This window comes from Solanum tuberosum, unplaced genomic scaffold, assembly GCF_000226075.1.
Source record: "Solanum tuberosum cultivar DM 1-3 516 R44 unplaced genomic scaffold, SolTub_3.0 scf00240, whole genome shotgun sequence".
Taxonomy (NCBI): Eukaryota; Viridiplantae; Streptophyta; class Magnoliopsida; order Solanales; family Solanaceae; genus Solanum; species Solanum tuberosum.
Genome location: NW_006239164.1, coordinates 219,812 through 237,145, shown reverse-complemented (window position 1 = coordinate 237,145; position 17,334 = coordinate 219,812). Strand labels below are relative to the sequence as shown.

At 35.6% G+C, this 17,334-nt stretch overlaps 3 protein-coding genes across 7 annotated transcripts; 1 reads left to right on the top strand and 2 right to left on the bottom strand.

Annotated features, from left to right (window-relative positions):
- Nucleotides 1–1,680: 1,680 nt before the first annotated feature.
- On the bottom strand, nucleotides 1,681–5,600 carry LOC102596134 (putative F-box protein At3g25750). 2 transcript variants are annotated; one of them, XM_015313272.1, is made up of 4 exons: nucleotides 5,464–5,600; nucleotides 3,546–3,605; nucleotides 2,273–2,989; nucleotides 1,681–2,176 (listed from the first exon to the last, which is right to left on the bottom strand). In XM_015313272.1, exons 2-4 carry the CDS (start codon nucleotides 3,546–3,548, stop codon nucleotides 1,889–1,891), a joined length of 1,008 nt encoding a protein of 335 aa, XP_015168758.1. In that variant the 5' UTR covers nucleotides 3,549–3,605; nucleotides 5,464–5,600; the 3' UTR covers nucleotides 1,681–1,888. The 2 variants fall into 2 exon arrangements, with proteins under 2 accessions (XP_015168758.1, XP_015168757.1); XM_015313271.1 differs by having other exon boundaries at nucleotides 1,681–2,989; nucleotides 5,464–5,599.
- A 472-nt stretch (nucleotides 5,601–6,072) lies between these two features.
- LOC102604446 (pentatricopeptide repeat-containing protein At2g36240) lies at nucleotides 6,073–11,285 on the bottom strand. Of its 4 annotated transcripts, none has more exons than XR_001474692.1 (5): nucleotides 11,136–11,285; nucleotides 8,473–10,583; nucleotides 8,181–8,349; nucleotides 7,018–7,125; nucleotides 6,073–6,554 (listed from the first exon to the last, which is right to left on the bottom strand). XR_001474692.1 is itself a non-coding variant. In XM_006356975.2 (2 exons), the coding sequence occupies exon 2, from the start codon at nucleotides 10,506–10,508 to the stop codon at nucleotides 9,084–9,086; it is 1,425 nt and encodes a 474-aa protein (XP_006357037.1). In that variant the 5' UTR covers nucleotides 10,509–10,583; nucleotides 11,136–11,285; the 3' UTR covers nucleotides 8,471–9,083. The 4 variants fall into 4 exon arrangements, 1 of the variants encoding a protein (XP_006357037.1); XR_001474693.1 differs by lacking the exon at nucleotides 6,073–6,554 and adding an exon at nucleotides 6,561–6,770; XR_001474691.1 differs by lacking the exon at nucleotides 7,018–7,125.
- Nucleotides 11,286–12,884: 1,599 nt separating this feature from the next.
- LOC102604104 (probable plastid-lipid-associated protein 8, chloroplastic) lies at nucleotides 12,885–16,561 on the top strand. Its single transcript, XM_006356974.2, has 4 exons — nucleotides 12,885–13,151; nucleotides 14,393–14,516; nucleotides 15,289–15,468; nucleotides 16,175–16,561. The coding sequence occupies exons 1-4, from the start codon at nucleotides 12,915–12,917 to the stop codon at nucleotides 16,366–16,368; spliced, it is 735 nt and encodes a 244-aa protein (XP_006357036.1). The 5' UTR covers nucleotides 12,885–12,914; the 3' UTR covers nucleotides 16,369–16,561.
- The last annotated feature ends 773 nt before the right edge of the window (nucleotides 16,562–17,334 follow it).

Sequence of the window (17,334 nt, the reverse complement as noted above, 5' to 3'; positions counted from 1 at the left end):
TAAAGCCTATGTTGCTCGGACTCTTCAAAAGTCATCAGGTGCGCGTCGGATCCTTCAAAAGTAGTGCATTTTTGGAGGATCCGATACAGTGCAACAACATTTTTGGAGAGTTCGAGCAGCTTAGCTTAAAACACTCCAATCGACTAAATATAAAGATTATTGCAATTGAAAAATCATCAATAATCCTTTAATCCTTAATAGATTCAAAAAATTTCTCAAATCACTCTGGCATTGCAACTTGAACACCACGTCACGAATAATTGGATTCGTAACGTGTAAGACCCATATATACCATGGATTTCTAACAACATTTCAACTTTATGAGTTTTTGAATTTAAAACAACGAGTTCAACTAGTACTAATAACCGGATTCTAAATTTAGTATACAATTATATTATTTCAGCAAAATCTACTCGTTTGACAACTTTTACATCCACCCCTTCGAACTCAAGAACAGATTTTCCAAAAAAAAATAAATTAAAAAGTAATCCTTCATCCCAAAATTCCCAGTTATATGAGGTAACAACTAATAATAACAACACAACTCCCATGAAAAAAAAACAAAAAAAAAATCTCTTGCTAATTCTTCGATGATTTCTCAGATGGTAACTCAATTAACAATTATTATCTAAGAAAGGTCGAATTTTTTCTTGATTCCAATTTATTTTCGACAATTAAGGTGAACTCAACTATCTAAGAAATCAAGACATTTTTTTTGGTGTTATAACAATAACAACATATAAAAGACTTTCGCCCTATCCCGCGGAGACAGAAATATTATTTTCGATAGACCATTGACTTAACAATGACAACAATTATAATGGGATTTTGTATGTATACCTAAGAGATGAATAATAATTTAAAAAAAATCCAAAAGAATATAAACACATAATAAGAAAAACTCACAATTCCATGCTTGAAATTTGGCAAAATAGGTTTAAAGAAGTGAGGCTTCTTTGGAGTAAATTTCATAGCGTTCTTCGCTGTTTTTCTTCTTTTTTTTTCTTAATAGAAGTAAATTTATATGTTTTATGTATTTTTTTTTAACTTAATGATAATAATGATAACTATTAAAAAGAAGTTTTCTAACCTAAAATTACAAGTTAAAATTATCCAGTCATGATTTTTCAACAATTATAAGTATCTTTTTGTACGATTACTTTTTTTTTATTAACATTATTTTATTCCTAATAACAGTTGTAATTTTTGAAATACACTTCATAAAAACGTAATTCATAATCTTTAATTAGTATATTTTTGTACTTGTCTTTTTGTGTAAAAAAAACTTTTAAATTCATAACTTTAAAACTATTCAATATTTAAATTGTATCATAAATTAACCGGTTATTATCAATTTCAAACCGGTTATACGAACATTTTAATTTTAATATTCTTAAAACTTATTTGTATATGTTTTAAATGACAATGATATTGTAATGCTCATATTTTTCAACTACGAATTTTAACTCCAAATCACCTCTAATCTTCTTTAAATTTTGTATATTGCCTCATCTAGGTGTTCTCAACAAATCCAAACCATATCCATTGAAAATACTTGTTTTTCCTTTCTGGTTAAAGAATCTCTTTCTAGTTGCTCTCGAACAATTAAAAGATTCTCTAGAAGAAATACGAAATTTGTGAATGTGGTATAACAATGGTAAGTTTTTGCAGGCCAAAAAATGATTAAATTGCATATCAGGCTACCAAAATATGGTCATTCCTGTAGTTCTCCATTGACAAAAAAGTAACAGGTACAAATTCAGAGCATAACAAACATTTGCTCACACTGTAAAATACATATTGCTTTAGCAGTATAGCTAGTCAAATATCTCATGATTTAACAGAAAATCGAGTGCATGATTATCGTCTCACTCTACTGAAAAAAAACTTACGATAAACTTGGTATTATCCACAGTGGCAGCGAGAATGCAGAGTCGGAGACATCTTCCTGAAGAAGAGGCTGTACACTGAGATTCTGAACGCGGTAAATACCCATATCATAGCCATGTACTACACTGTAATGAACTCCAGAGAAGTCATCTGTGAAGTATATGCAGTTACTCTCACATTCTGGGTACGTAGAGGATGGGATTGAGAAGGAATGATTGTTTCCCACAAAAATAGACCAATCACCCAAAGATTTCACTTCTTCACACTTCTCGTTGCAGATATCCAACTTGTAAATTTTGAAACACCAAGTGGTTAGACAAGGAGTATCTGTGATTCTTGTATCAAACAAAAGCCTCATTATGGCATATATTTGGCCATTTACCTCGACAAGATATGTAGTAGCATACACCAAATTATCCAAATCGCGAGATGGTGGAAAAGCTATTCTCTTCAACAAAGAGCCGGCTAAGTCCCACATCAGAATTTCGCCAAAAGTGTCAATGGCATAAAACTTCCCATCGTGACACATGGCATCATCAACATGGCCATGGATGCAACTCAAAGGAGTCCAAGCAACATCACCTGGCTTTGTAAATGCCATCTTCCAATTATCAGAATAGATGGCAAAAATAACACAATCTGATGAAGACGGACTAGCAGACAAGATAACTTTGTAAACAAACGAGTCGCGAAAGCTCTTTCCTGTACATACCAGATTCAAATTGGGGCATTTATGCAGTGGCGGGAGTGAGATTTGCCCCCCTGATAATGGATTCAGCAAGTGCATCTCAAAATTGGCACCTAGAGTGACCAACCAACCATGAGAAGAACCCCAACAGCGTTTATCTAGAACATCTGGCAAACATATATCATAACTCTTACAGTTGAAAGGACTATAAAATCTGCGCAAGCTCTCATCTTTCCTCTGAGGAAGCATCAGCCAAGGAAGGAATGAGCGTGAAGAATTGCCATTTTGTATTACACAAATTCTCCATGACTTACAGACTGCACCAAACCGTACCCAGTCTTCAGCAAAATGCAGCCGACTAGCAATTAACCCCAAAAGTTCCACTGGCAGCTTACACCAATCTAATGTTAACTGGAAAAACAAAAGAAATAAAAATTACAGAAAGGACAACAAGAACTTTCTAAAACCTGATTAACGAGTGAGTATACTCTACACATCTTATTGAAATATCAGGGATATGCAGGACGATCAACTATGCGTTCTGATATTTCAGACTGGTTTAATTCCCTTATTGGAATTTCAAAACTAACTCTCCTAACTACAGGTGTGGCCACTATGGAGGATAATGTTTAAGAAAATTATCCTCGAAGATATTTTACCTTTGAAGAATATTTTAAAAATCATTTCAAGTGTTTGGAAGGATGTAGAAAGTTGGAACAACCCGTAGTCATATAAATTGTAGGATAAAGTATAAATATTGTGTTCTGACGATATTAAAGGTTGATAATAGTGAAGTGAGTGATGTGGTGTTGGAATTTGGATACTGATAAAGGAAAAATTGACTTCGACCCTAATATTTGAGAAACCGCTTTACATAACTCAAGATAACTTCTTTCCTTCATACCAAAAACACCCTTAAATTCCTTTTCCTATTCACATTCCTGAAAGTAGTAAGTGGAAACTTTACCATTACAGTACTTAACCACTGAAAGAGTTTGCAACGTTTTGCTCTGAAAATCTTGAAATTCTGAAATAAATAAATAAATAAGAGACTTAAACCCAAGATACAACATATTAGAGAGAAAAAATTGACCATTATAACTATTAACTTCTAATCCTATCACAAGTTGGAACAACCTCGAACTTCTCTTCAAAAAACATACAGAAAAATTCATGACCAATACAAAGAATTGTGTGGCTAAATGAAACAATATTTGACTTTGCACCAGAAATGTCTGTATATGTATGTGTGTATAAATAAATATATTCTCATTCTGAACCTCACTGACTCTAAATTCTGAAATAACATCAAGTCACACTCACACCCAACACCCTTATTACTATTAGAAGCTTAAGTAGAGACTGTTATCACTTGCCCTGAAACAAAGCTCACCTCATACTACTAATATTATCAGTTGTGAGAGATAAATGCTGATCAGGCTGCAAAAAGAAAGGAGTCTTTCTGCAGCAACAACACACACATTTTATCACCCAGTTGAGCGACTATAAGGATCTCAAGTACTTGGATAACAAAAGGCAAAAGGAGTCTTTTTGTGTCAACTTCAACAGATACATGATCAATAAAAGGGCGACAGTAAGGATCTCAAGAACTTAAATAACAAAAAGGAATCTTTCTGCCCCAACTTCCACAGACATTTTATCAAACAGTTGGGCGACAATAAGGCTTTCAAGTACTTGGATAACAAAAAAGAGTCTTTCTGCCACAACTTTCACACAGACATGTCATGAAACAGTTGGGCGACAGGAAAGGATCTCAAGTATTTTTTGATGCAATTTTCAGACAGACATTTTATCAAACAGTTGGGCGACAGTAAAGGATCTCAAGTACTTGGATAACAAAAAGGAGTCTTTCTGCTGCAACTGATACAATTGGGCTGACTAAGAATAGTTATAGGAGTATTATATATGCATTTTCTATTTTATAGTTGAGCCTGGGATTAGTTATCCCACCATATATATGAGATAACTTATCTCATCACTATGGCATAAATGGGGGAATAAAAATTTTTGGGACTAACTAATACCTACTATTTTATCCTGGGATTATTATCCCTTATCCCTTATACCAAACGACTCTATTCTCTTTACCACAAGCATACCACTCACCTAGGCTAAACAAACCAAGGCAATGAAAAATTCCTACACCAATATCCTAGCCACTTTCAGTAACCCAAACCCAAATTCATCATATTATACCACTGCCAAAACCACTACCACACCTGTCACACATCTACGTAAAGCCAATACAACTGTGTTGGACGAAGAAGAAGTGTAACCCCAGGTGAATTAAGTGAGAAAAGAGCTAAAGGATTATGCTATCTTAGTGATGAGAAATACTTGCCCCGGGGCATGTTCGTAAGCCTAAACTCAGTTGTTTTTGTTGGAGCTAGCTTTTGGGGGTGGTTCTCCCAAGGTTATAACAATGGTTTCACACAAACATTTTATCAAACAGTTGGGCAACAGTAAAGGATCTCAACAACATAGATAACAAAAAAGGAGTCTTTCTGCCTTAACTTTCACACAGACATTTTATCAAACAGTTGGGCAACAGTAAAGGATCTGAAGAACATAGATAACAAAAAAGGAGTCTTTGTGCCACAACTTTCACACAGACATTTTAACAAACAGTTGGGGGACAGTAAAGGATCTCAAAAACATAGAAAACAAAAAAGGAATCTTTCTGCCACAACTTTCACAGACATTTTGTCAAATAGTTGGGCAACAATAAAAAATCTCAAGAGCTTAGATGACAAAAAGGGAGTCTTTCTGCTACAACTTTCACACATACATTTAATCAAACAGATGGGCGACAGTAAAGGATCTCAACAACTTAGATAACAAAAAAGGAGTCTTTCTGTTCATACCGAGGAGAAGCAGCGATTGCTGGCGCAGAAGCCTCTGCCGAAGACTGATCAGATTTTCAAAACTCTTCAGCTTATGGATTTTGAAAGTCACTCAAAAAATAAGATAAAATTTAAAGCTAAAATGTTATTTAATCTTGTGTTATAAACATCTATTTAATATATACATTACTTTTTAAATTGAGTAAAAATGATGAAGTAGGATAAACAAATTGAAATGAAGAAGTAAATGATCTCCAAAAATATTAATCCACATAATTTTAGAAAAAATCGTTTGTTCTCCTATGTGTTGAAAGAAAAAAAAATTCAATTTGTTGAGCCATATACATTTTTCTCTTTCTTATCTCAAAATGTGATCATTAATTGATGATTTTATATAATGTAAGTTTGTTTTATCTTTTTAGTTAATTAATTTGAGCGTATTACCTCCGTGTTATCAATTAATACCTTTTGAGTTTTGACGTTAGAAAAAGTGTTATCCTAACAAATGGCAACAGTGTCAATGTCATGGGTTCAATGCAGATGTGGGATACTCTAGATAGAGTCATGATTAAACATGACCCTGTAATTGTACACGCTATTTTTCGATGATGAAAAGATATTTCATATATATGATAGAAACTACAACGGAGCACAGTGCACCATAGAGTTATGGGGGGAAGGGAAAACAAGGTGGGGAATCGAACCTTCACCAACAAGGTGAAAGTTCACGTAGCCTAACAGTAGATACGACACAACTATTATTAGTACTTGTTTTAGTGAAGACTGGGCTGGGCAGCTATATTAGAAGCTAAGTGGGCAGTTAGGAGCATTTGTTGCAAAATTTGGTTCCATTATTATCTCCTGGTCTGTGGTGATTGCTTCTCCACTCTCCAGTTGCCTGTACACTTGTCGAAGCTATTTGTCTTGTATACATCCTTCCCACTTGGTCGTCCAACAAAACATCTAGTAATTGAGAAGGAGGATTCCGAAAAGTTGTATTTTCACTGCCCAAATTTGTTGCCGAAGCCATGCATGCTAATCTATTTGCTAAGATGTTTCGCTCCCTGTAGATATGATGCAGTGGTGGATCACCCAAAAGCCGGATGAGGTACCTGCAATCATTAAGAACAGGCGAATGAAGAACATTAGGAACATGTATCAACGTAATTACCTCCTAAGCATCGATATTAATCTGCATAGATGTAAACCCATGCTTTGGGCTAGCTGTAGCCCAAAGCAAAGCATATATCTCAGTAGTGATAGCAGTTGTGTGATTTGCTATAGCAAGAAAACCCAATATCCATTCCCCTTTTGTACTTCTGAAACTCCTACAGCATGGGAAGTATAATTGTTCAGAAAACCATCCGTTTTAAGCATGTAGGAAGGGCCATTTTTGGGAGGTTCCCATTTGACATACGAAGGGATAGTTTTTTTTTCAGGGCGTAACATTTTGAAGAATTACATTCTGATTTAAAGTGAAAGTGAGTCCTTCAAAGATGTATCTATTGCGACTCTTCCATGTGAGCGACAAGGTAAAGGATAAAATGAGTAAAAGAGGGATGTTGGAAGCAGTACCTTTGAGTTTTGGCTGCTTGAGTATTAGATTCATTAAGTAGAGTAGGCAAACAGTTGGCGACTTCCAGAGAATTAAGTATCAAGTTGGTTTATGAAAGGTAGGAACACCTAATTGAGCGAACCGTGGGACAAAAAAGGAAGAGATGATTAATAGTCTCATCACAGTCAGTGTTGCAAAGTTTGCATTTTGGAGAAGGCTCAATTTGAGGAAATGCAAAAGGCTGGCTGTTGGGAGACGACCATGAAAACATTGCCAAGGGAAAGGGATTACTTTTGGTGGGAGGTGCAAATGCCACAGCCATGAAAAGAAGTTGTTCATGTGAGTTGGTTGAAGTAGGCTGCAATAACAAGAGTTAACAGTAAATCCACCTGTAGAGGTAAGTCCCCACATAATTTTGTCATACTGCCTCGAGTACTTGGGAATATATATATATATGACTTCAATAAGAGATAAGATATCTTCAGGTAATTCAAAGGAAAGAGAGGTCAAGTCGTGCAAAGAACCCTCAATAGTATACACTTCATTAACCCATATAACTCGATTCCTTGACTTAATGTTGTGCAGATATTCAACCATCAATTTGTATCCTTACGTTAACAATATAAGTATTCAAATTTAAGTGTTGAATATTTTAAGGTTAAGAATTACAATTCATCTCATAGGATTTTGCCTTGTGTTCTCCCTACAAGTTAATGCAACACCTTTAAGTTATGTTTTCCCCCCTTCTCTAATGAAAAAACAGTTCGTAAATATTAGCATGTAAGGAGCCTACCAGATACATCATAACAAATACGTTACTCCAGAATTTTTTTTGCAGATTTCTAGTCGTATACGCATAGCTAGAATATGGTAAATACAAATCATAGCAAAGAGAAAACATAAGGAGAACCAAAATTACATGCATGATGTTCTTAGCACATCTGCAGATTCAGGATTTAAATTTGATTAGTTCAACCTTTATAGTTGTTACACTGAACCCATTATATTTTTGTAATTATGGATTCAGAATTTAATATTTGTTGAAATCTTAGTGAGATTTTCACACACAACACACATCTAATTTCTGTATAGAAACTATGGTGTCCAGTTGAATCCATTAAATATAGATCGCATCTGTTTCTGCTCAGATCTACATTAGAAACTATCTTATCACCAAGCATACCTGCTTCTATAGTCATAAAACTCTTCTAATTCCTCCTCTTCATCATCACCACCGTCACCATAATGCACTTTGCAATGAACTTTTGCTTTCATATGTTTCTGCACTGCTCTAAACTACCGAAAGGATGACATCCATCGTTGTAAGACAGACATATATAATACTTTTTAACCTGAGGACATAAAGAGAGATTTTTACTTTGTTATTAACATCAGTTTTCTGATTAAATAATACACACATAAATATCTAAGTAAACTTGAAGAGTAGAGAAGAAAAAAGAAACCAATAATATTACCTTGAGACCAAGATAAGCGAGGAAGCCTTTAGGATCCTCCCAAAACTCGACATCTGGTATGAAGAACCCATGCTTCTTGTTCATGTGGACCAAAAATGTTACCGCACCCATGTCGAATTCTTCAAGAATGAATAACTTTTGTAAGATCCAATATACACCCGGTGGTATTTTTTTGAGAAACATTTAGTCTCAAAATGTGTGTGGTTCTCAGCGGACAAACTGCCCATGGGATGGACATTAATACTGTTCTTCACATTCTCTCTAGCTAATCCTTTGTCCTTCCCAGCATAGCAGAACCTCCTTCTTAATCGGCACGGTGGAGTCCACTATACTCCATGTTAAGAAATATGCAGCATATCTGCCATGATCTGTTGCGGTGCAGAAAAGAGTTGTTGATGATGATAGATGACAGTTTTTGTACCATTTTAAGCCATGAGAACTCCAAGCTGCCGCTTCAGTTGACTCTCTCCGAAAAATACTCGATGATATATAACTCACCAATCTTCTTTGCAGATGATTGAAAGTACAAGGAAAATAATCATGATATTCTCCATCAATAACTTGAAACCATGCAAGTAGTCTCAACTTGAAGAAAGTACAGGCATTGAAAATTAACGTTTTGATTTAGCATGTCCATTGATCAACCTGTTATAAGTAGCAATATCAGGTATAAACCCCAAATCCAACATCTCTTCCACCAAAGCTTCCGATTCCTTCTTTTTACCTTCCCTCTTAAAACCTGATACCAAAATATTATATGTCACAGTATCAGGATCCAAGCCCTTGTTTAAACCCAATAACCTCATCTTATTTGCTTCCTTCACTCTTCCTGCATCACACATGTCATTAAGAAGACAATTAAATGTTACACTGTCCGGAAGCATACATTCCTGCAGCATTTTCTCCATAATTTCATATGCTTCGTCAACCTTTCTTTTTCCCCTTAAACCTTCAATTAAGGTCGTACAAGCAATCAAGCTTGGAGAATTCCCATTCCTCCATAACTCATGCACCAATTCCATTGCTCTGACCACATTCCCTTCCCCACAAAGCCTCTCAACTAACCCAAAATAATCAAATGCTCTTGGCAGCACCCCTTTCCTTGAAAAGTCAACCAATAAATCGCACGCTTTCAACACCAGTCCTTTCCTGCAAAGCCCATCAACCAAAATCTCACAAGTCACTGCTGAAATCTCCCATCCCATCTCAGTCATCTCATAGGCCATCCCAATCCCCTCCTCAATCTTACCATCCAAAAGAAACCATTTAATTAAAGTATTAAAACTAACTACATTTGGAGCACATCCATGAGTTTTCATCTCCTTAAACATTTGTAAAGCCAAGCCCAATTGCGAGTTCTTACAGTACCCAGAAATCAAAGTATTGAATGTAATTACATCAGGCTTTACTCGATCTCCAATCATCCTATGGTAAAACTCCAGAGCCTTATCAAAATGCTTAAACTTCACAAATCCATGAATTATCATATTGCAAACAGCAACATCAGGCTTCCCATCAATCAATCTTCTCATTGTGTTAAAAGCTAACAAAGCATCATCAAATCTACCAGCTTTGCAATAAGCATTAATGGCAAAACGAAAAATAGGTTCAGTTTTGGGGCAAGAGAAAATACCATCAGCACACGGGCAGGGGTTAGAAGAAATAAATTGGAGGAGAGTTGTAAGAAATTGGAGGCGGTGGGTGGTGGCAAGAGTGCGGACCATCCACTCAAAGGTGGTGTGATCATGGCGGAACGAATCAACAGAAGCAGCATAGTTGAAGAGGTAGAAGTCAAGGTTAGTGAGGATAGGGTGGTAATGGACACGGTTCTTGAGAAAAGAGAGGAAATCTTTGGCTGTGAAAGAGGGTTTGAGGTGGGTTTCCATGAGTTGGTTCAGTTGGTTTTGGGCAACAGGTGTGAGGTTGTTAGTGGTACACATTGAAGAATCTATCGTTCTTACAGCAAGAGGTAGCAGTGAAGTCCGATCAGAAGCTGTTGGTTTTGGAATGGATTTGAGAAATTTCTGAATTCCCATTTTCTCTTTGTTCTACGTTCCTTGGCTGAATTTATCCTCCCCCACTTCTCACAAAGCTATATTTTCATGAAAACCCTGTAACGTAAAATCATGTCATTTTAAAATCAAACTAACAATTAGTTACTTTGATCAAGAGATTGCATTGCACACATCATAGTATGAGTAAAAAAATCATGTTTTGACAATACCACTGGATACCAAAGGTGTGTTAAATGTTTTCCAACTCTCACATGTTCAGTTGATCAAATATTTTGGAAAACATCATCTCTCGGAAAACAAGCTCCTTAACAATGACTTCCCTAACGAAAGTAGGGAAAACAAGTTTCACTAGTGACATTCCACATAGCTTGTGTCATCCCCACCCTCCAACATACTTCATCTTCACCCACCTACCCCATAGCCCTCATCCCCACCCATATAGGAAGCCTAACGTAAGAGCTGTCGTCACTTGCCGATAAATAAATCAGACATCATACTATTGATATAATGAGCTAACGAGAAATAAAAATTCTGATTTGGCTACCTAAAAAAGGAGTCTTTTTGCAGCAACTTTCACATAGACACTTTATCAAACAGTTGGGCGACAATAAGGATCTCAATATTTGGATAACAAAAAAACTTTCTTACCTCGGAGAAGAACCAATTGCTTGCAGCCGAAATCCTGCCGGAAAACAACCAAATCAATGCCTTGCTTGCAAAACTGATCGGATTTTCAAGATTCTTTAATGTGGCTTTTGATTTGCTTTTGAGTTTTGGCAGTCACTTGACAAATTCCCATGTTTTTACATCCTTTTGGTCGAACTTTGACATTTTGAGGTATATACTTTCGCGGAGCCACGACGTTCAATACGAGGATTTAAAAATTTTAAAAATAGATACACGAAATAGTCAAAGGAATTTGGCATCTACTATATATATCTAAAAAAAATTATTTTAGCAGTATATAAATGATATACTTTTCGTCAAAGAGATTTGGATGAACCCCTAATTATAACATGGCTCCGCCATGGGGTATATATGTTTTCACAAAACAAAAACAAAAATAATAAGGAGAGATTTACTACCTACAGGATAGTGATACTCTATTCTTTTCGTATCATAGAATTTCACTAGATATATGATTATTGTAATAAAGAAAAACTTACATAAATGATTACTAATTTTTATTCTCTTGCTTAATGCTCCCTTTGTCCATTAAGATTTGTCATGTTGTGTATTTTAAAAGTCAATTTGACTTATTTTAAAAGTTAAATTAAATTACATTAATTTGATATTTTAAACAAAAATTTAGATATTCAATAACTATACGAAAAATACTATAAATTGTAGTATTTTTTTGCATATCAATATGATTAAAATACACATAGTAAAATGTTAGGCAAATTTTTTATAATTTGACTCTAAAAAATAAAATTATGACAATTAAAAGTGGACGAAAATAGTATATTTTTTGAACTTATTAGGATAAAGATAGTGTGTATGTAGGCAATATTAGTCCAATCTTATGAAGGTTCATACATTGTTTTCAATAGACCTCGGATTTATCATACTATGCCAAATTTTCTTATTTATTTGAAGGGAGCAATCACATATTTTAATATTAACTTTAAAATTTTCTTTTTACTTCTAATGAAATGATTTATAATCATCAGTGACGGAGTCAGAATTTTCAATAAGGGGTTCAAACTCTATAGAAATAGACATACGAAATAGCCGAAGGGGATTCGACATCTACTATATATACATAAAAAAAATTTATTTTAATCATGTATAAATAATATAATTTCCCGCCGAAGGGGGTTCAGATGAACCCCCTTCGTACAAGGTGGCTCCGCCCCTGATAACCACACAAACATTTATGACTTATTTTAATTCATATCTTTTTTAAACTTCATATCAAGTCAAACTGTATCATATAAATAAAAACGGAGATTAAATTTTGACTAAGTAATATTTTTATGCTATGTGATATATTACGGAGTAAATAGTATCAAAACCCCATGTTTACAAAAATTATTAAAACTTCACATACGTAGTTTAATAGAGTGTGATAAGGAGGTTTTTAATTAGGGACTTTTTACACCTTGTTTTGGATGGTTGTTATCCATCGTATTGTTAACATAAATACAATGTTTATTTTGATTATTACTTAAACTCTATTGTATTGTATTGTATCGTATAATTTAAATTCATCGTTTTGTAATGAAAAAAAACCCTTCTAAACAGCACACCAGCAAAATTTCCTTTGCATCTCCATTTTATGTGGCAAACTCTCATTGGCTACACCCATACCCATACCCAACCGGTCCCACTTCCGATTTCGCAAAATCCACGTGTCTGGCTCAGAACAGCCATCTAAACAAAAACAAGTTCTCCATCGTTCCTCTTCGAAATGCCAAAATCACCATGGCCACTTACGTCGTCGCCGGCACCGGCACCACCGCCACCGCTCTTATCGGAAATAACCGCCGGAGATCCTCTTCTAGCGCTCAATCGATTTCTCATCTAGCTCTTAACTTCCCTCAAAACCGCTCTTACCGTCGCCGGACGTCGAAAACATTTTCTCCAATCTATGCTTCTGTGTCTGCATCTCCAGCGCCAGTTACTAAACCGGATGACCTCGTTGGTGCCATTCTTTCTAAGGTACAGCTACTGGACTTTTATTTGCTGATGATTGTTTTAGGAGAAAAAGGGGAAATTGATGAAATTATTAGTAAATTAGAGTTCCTTTTAGGTAGAACAGTAAGCTTAGTTGCTTTTTGCAGTCTATAACTAGTGAATAACCTTAATTTGGCGATTCAAACAGCTTGTATGTTTAATTTACTCACTGAGTTCAAACTATCATCAACATGATAAACTAATAGTAACTGTTTCTGTACATTGCGTGTGACCTACCAGTCAATAAAGTGCGTTGAGAACTATAAGGTCTTTGGTGGTCTCAGGTTCAAAACTCATCAGAGTCGAAATTTAGTTTCTTCCTATTTGTCCAAACCTTGGTTGAACAGAGTTACCCATACCTATGCTAGTGGAGGTAGCGAGTATGGTGGAATTTGTCGAGGTGTGCGCAAATTGGCCTAGACACCACATTTATATATAAAAAAAAAGTTCTTTTTTTACCTCTTCATAGGAGCTCTCGCCTTTTTGCTCCCCGACTCGAACCCACAAACTTATGGTTGGAGGCGGAGGGTGCTTACCAACTCCCTTTTATCTGGTTCTTTGTGTTATGTAACCAAAAACCTGAAGTTCAACATCTTAACTACTATTGCTTATTGTCTGTTCCGAACTGTTGCTTAATGAAGCATCTCCGAAATTTTCGTTTAGTAACTTTCTATTTACCTTTCCTCTTGTGGTCGTTAACCACTTACACAAAGCCTCTTCAAATTAAAGTAGCAAAGTAAGCCAAAATTCAGCACAACCCTGGCCTATCATTGCAATTTGTTGCACACTTAGGTGAAAAACAGATACCTCTGTACTTCAGAAAGAACCCAAAAGGAAATAAGAAGCACAATAAAATCTCTCTGTGTGCGTTCTCTAGGCTCATCCACTGTAACACCAGTGGTGGAGTTTTGGGACTAAAATAGTTTGAGAAAAAATAGGCCAGTGCTTCCTTGTAGATTTTAAATGCTTACCAAAAGATAAGGGAAAATCTTGATTAAGAGTCTAACTGAATTGTGCTGCTGCGTAAAGTAGTGAAACTAACATCTCGAGGTTAAAGAAGCACAGTAGATCTTACCTACCCGACCACATGGCAACTGCCTTATATTGTAGCAGTTAGACAATTTGGTTGTATTTTAGTTGCATGTGTTACTTACATTATAGTTGCATTCTGAGTACTTTTGTTTAGAAAGTTTTAATAACATCAGCTGAGCATATCACTTAACCAGGTTATGCAAACAGATCGAGGGGTTTTGCTGACAAGGGATGAGCACAAAAGTGTAGCCGAAGTGGTTCAAGAATTGCAACGTTTTTGCGTGGATGAACCTGTGAAATGCCCTCTTATATTCGGAGGTAAACATGTTAAGAGAAAGAGTTCTATTAAATTTTCTATGTTAATATCTCCCAGTTTGACACAATAATTATCAGAAACTATTTTCTATGTCAACGTAGTATATCTGGCCTAGTTACGTATCTTATTTTCTCCTACATTGTACCTATTTCTAGTAAGGCATTGAGTGCACCATTCTTCTGAAGAATTTCATACCAATTCTTTCTTTTCTTGTTTTGAACAATGTGTGCATGCAAATTAGCATACTCCCCCCAGACATTTTAGATTTTCCACTTTTAAGTCTGCAGAATATGATCTCTGGAGAGATACTGTAAGAATGTATGAATTTGTATACCATAGAATAAAATGCACCAAAATAGGGAATAACCTCTGTAGTTATACATGAGCTGGCTTGAAAACATAAACAAGCTAGAACCTGTTAAGGAAGTTGGGTGATCACGTTGATTATTTGCACTTAGCATGCATCAAATGTTTTGGATGATAGGTAAAATAACTTCTTTAGAAAATTAACACCCGTTGTGTGACTATCATGTAGTTATTAGTAATATGAGGTCCGTGTGTGTGTGTGTGTGTATGTGTGTGTGCGTTTGATTAAACTGTAAGATGTGCTGCTAACGAAAGATGTTAGTTATTTCTCTGGTTATCTGAAGAGCAATAGTTACTGAAGTTTAATTCTAGCAGTTTATTTAGTGCATAAAGGCAATAGTTATGTTAACCATGTCTCATAGCAAATCAAAAGCTCCTAAACTGCAACTAATAATGAATTCCTTGCAGAATGGGATGTAGTGTACTGTTCAAATCCCACTTCACCTGGGGGTGGCTATCGGAGTGCGTTTGGTCGCCTTTTCTTCAAAACAAACGAAATGATTCAGGTTGTTGAAGCCCCTGACATTGTAAGGAACAGAGTTTCCTTTTCGCTTTTTGGTTTCCTTGATGGTGAGGTTTCCTTAAAAGGTACGATAGCAGAGGCAAACATGTCCTATTTCCACATTTATCTCTTCTTACACATTCTTTTATCCTTTTATAGAGGAGTAGAATTGTCTTTGTGTGTTTATATGGTAAGCGTGATTTGCTGCATCAAATGTCAAACATAACAAGGGGAACACTTCCTTAGCATGTCACTGCTTGCAATTAGCATACTCTACAAGAACAATATACAGACATCTGACTGTAATTCGGTTTTGTCTATACACATTTACAGTTTCTGGTTTCTAAGTTGCCCGTATTTAGTTCACAATCTGTTAAATCCTAAACCCTTATAAGGATGTTTTTATATGAAAGCTTTGAGATTAGTGAAGTACACAACAACTAAGCCTTAATGCCTACTAGTTTGGTATCTCCTATGTGAACTTTTGCTTCTGTTATGTCCTATTCTTAGCTAAATTCGCTTACACTTCGTCTCATGAACGAAGGTGTCATACACCTTCTGTGCTAGGCAGCCAAGCACTGATGAATAAACACTTCGTCTCATGAACTCATACATTATTTCTTAGATTTAGTATCATTGTCCTGATGTATGAGCGAGCATTTAATATGTACTTGCATGCCCAAGACAAAACTTGATACCTCAATTCAAGATCTAGACTAGTTCATGAAGTGGTGCCCAGTTCTTTTACCATTCTAGTCTGGGATTATTCTAACCACCAGCTTTATGATGCAGGAAAGTTGAATGTTTTAGATGAAAAATGGATCCAAGTTGTGTTCGAACCGCCTGAACTCAAGGTAGGAGGGTTAGATTTTCAGTATGGTGGTGAGAGTGAAGTTAAACTAGAAATCACATACATTGATGGGAAGATCAGATTGGGAAAAGGCTCAAGAGGCTCCTTGTTTGTGTTTCAAAGACGCAAACCTTGAAATGCTAGTCTTTCGAGTTTATTCTTATAGTATACAACCAATTCTATGTACAAACATATCGTAGAAAGTGAAACAAACTGGAACATTGTTCAAAGAGAACTCGTCGCGTTATTCTGGGTGTGTAATGTAAAACTATCACTAACTTCCAGCCTTTGGAATCAAATTTACCAAACTCAGAAGGAAAGTGAACTGATCTTCTGTATCTTTGTGAGAATTGATGGTAGAAGATATACTTTGCAACTTATAGAACTTTTCATATAGTTTTTGAGGCATCGAGTCCAAGAAACAAGCAGCAGTTTTCAGCTACAGTACAAATCGATTTGAATTCAAGACTCAAAACAATCCATAGCATGCACAAAATGACAGGAAAAAAATGGAGTTACCAAAGACTGCTTCATCTTAACCAGGACCAACTTCTGGAATGTCATAATGCTCAGTAAGATTAGCTAGGTATCGATTAAATTCTTGAATTCTATCGTGGTGGGATTTCTTGGCTTCTTTTGCCAGTCGTTTGATGTTTAGTTTCTCTCTGCTAGTGTTACATGATCGTCGTTCTTGGTTACTTGTTCTTTCATCCCTCTGTCAAGATAACTATCATCCTCAAGTTGGTTTGTTGTCAATGTGTTGTTTCCACCTGCCATCCACAAACAAGGTTATGTTCAACACACGAAAGTTAGAGCCAAGTCGAATGGACATAATATCCAAGCATGGATTAGTTACATACTATATTTTCTAAACTAAGTTCACAAATTATCAATAAACAAATGCATAATACATAGATAAACACCTTAACTTGGCCTCAACTGACAACTATACACCCCCACATTGAAAATGCACGTTTCGACACCTTAACTTTGTTTAAGTTGGGCTCGTAAACACACTTTTCCGGATGTACATTCTCAAATTGTGCAATTGAGATATGCATTTTCAAAGTTGGGATGTAAAGTTGCTGGTTGAGGCAAAGTT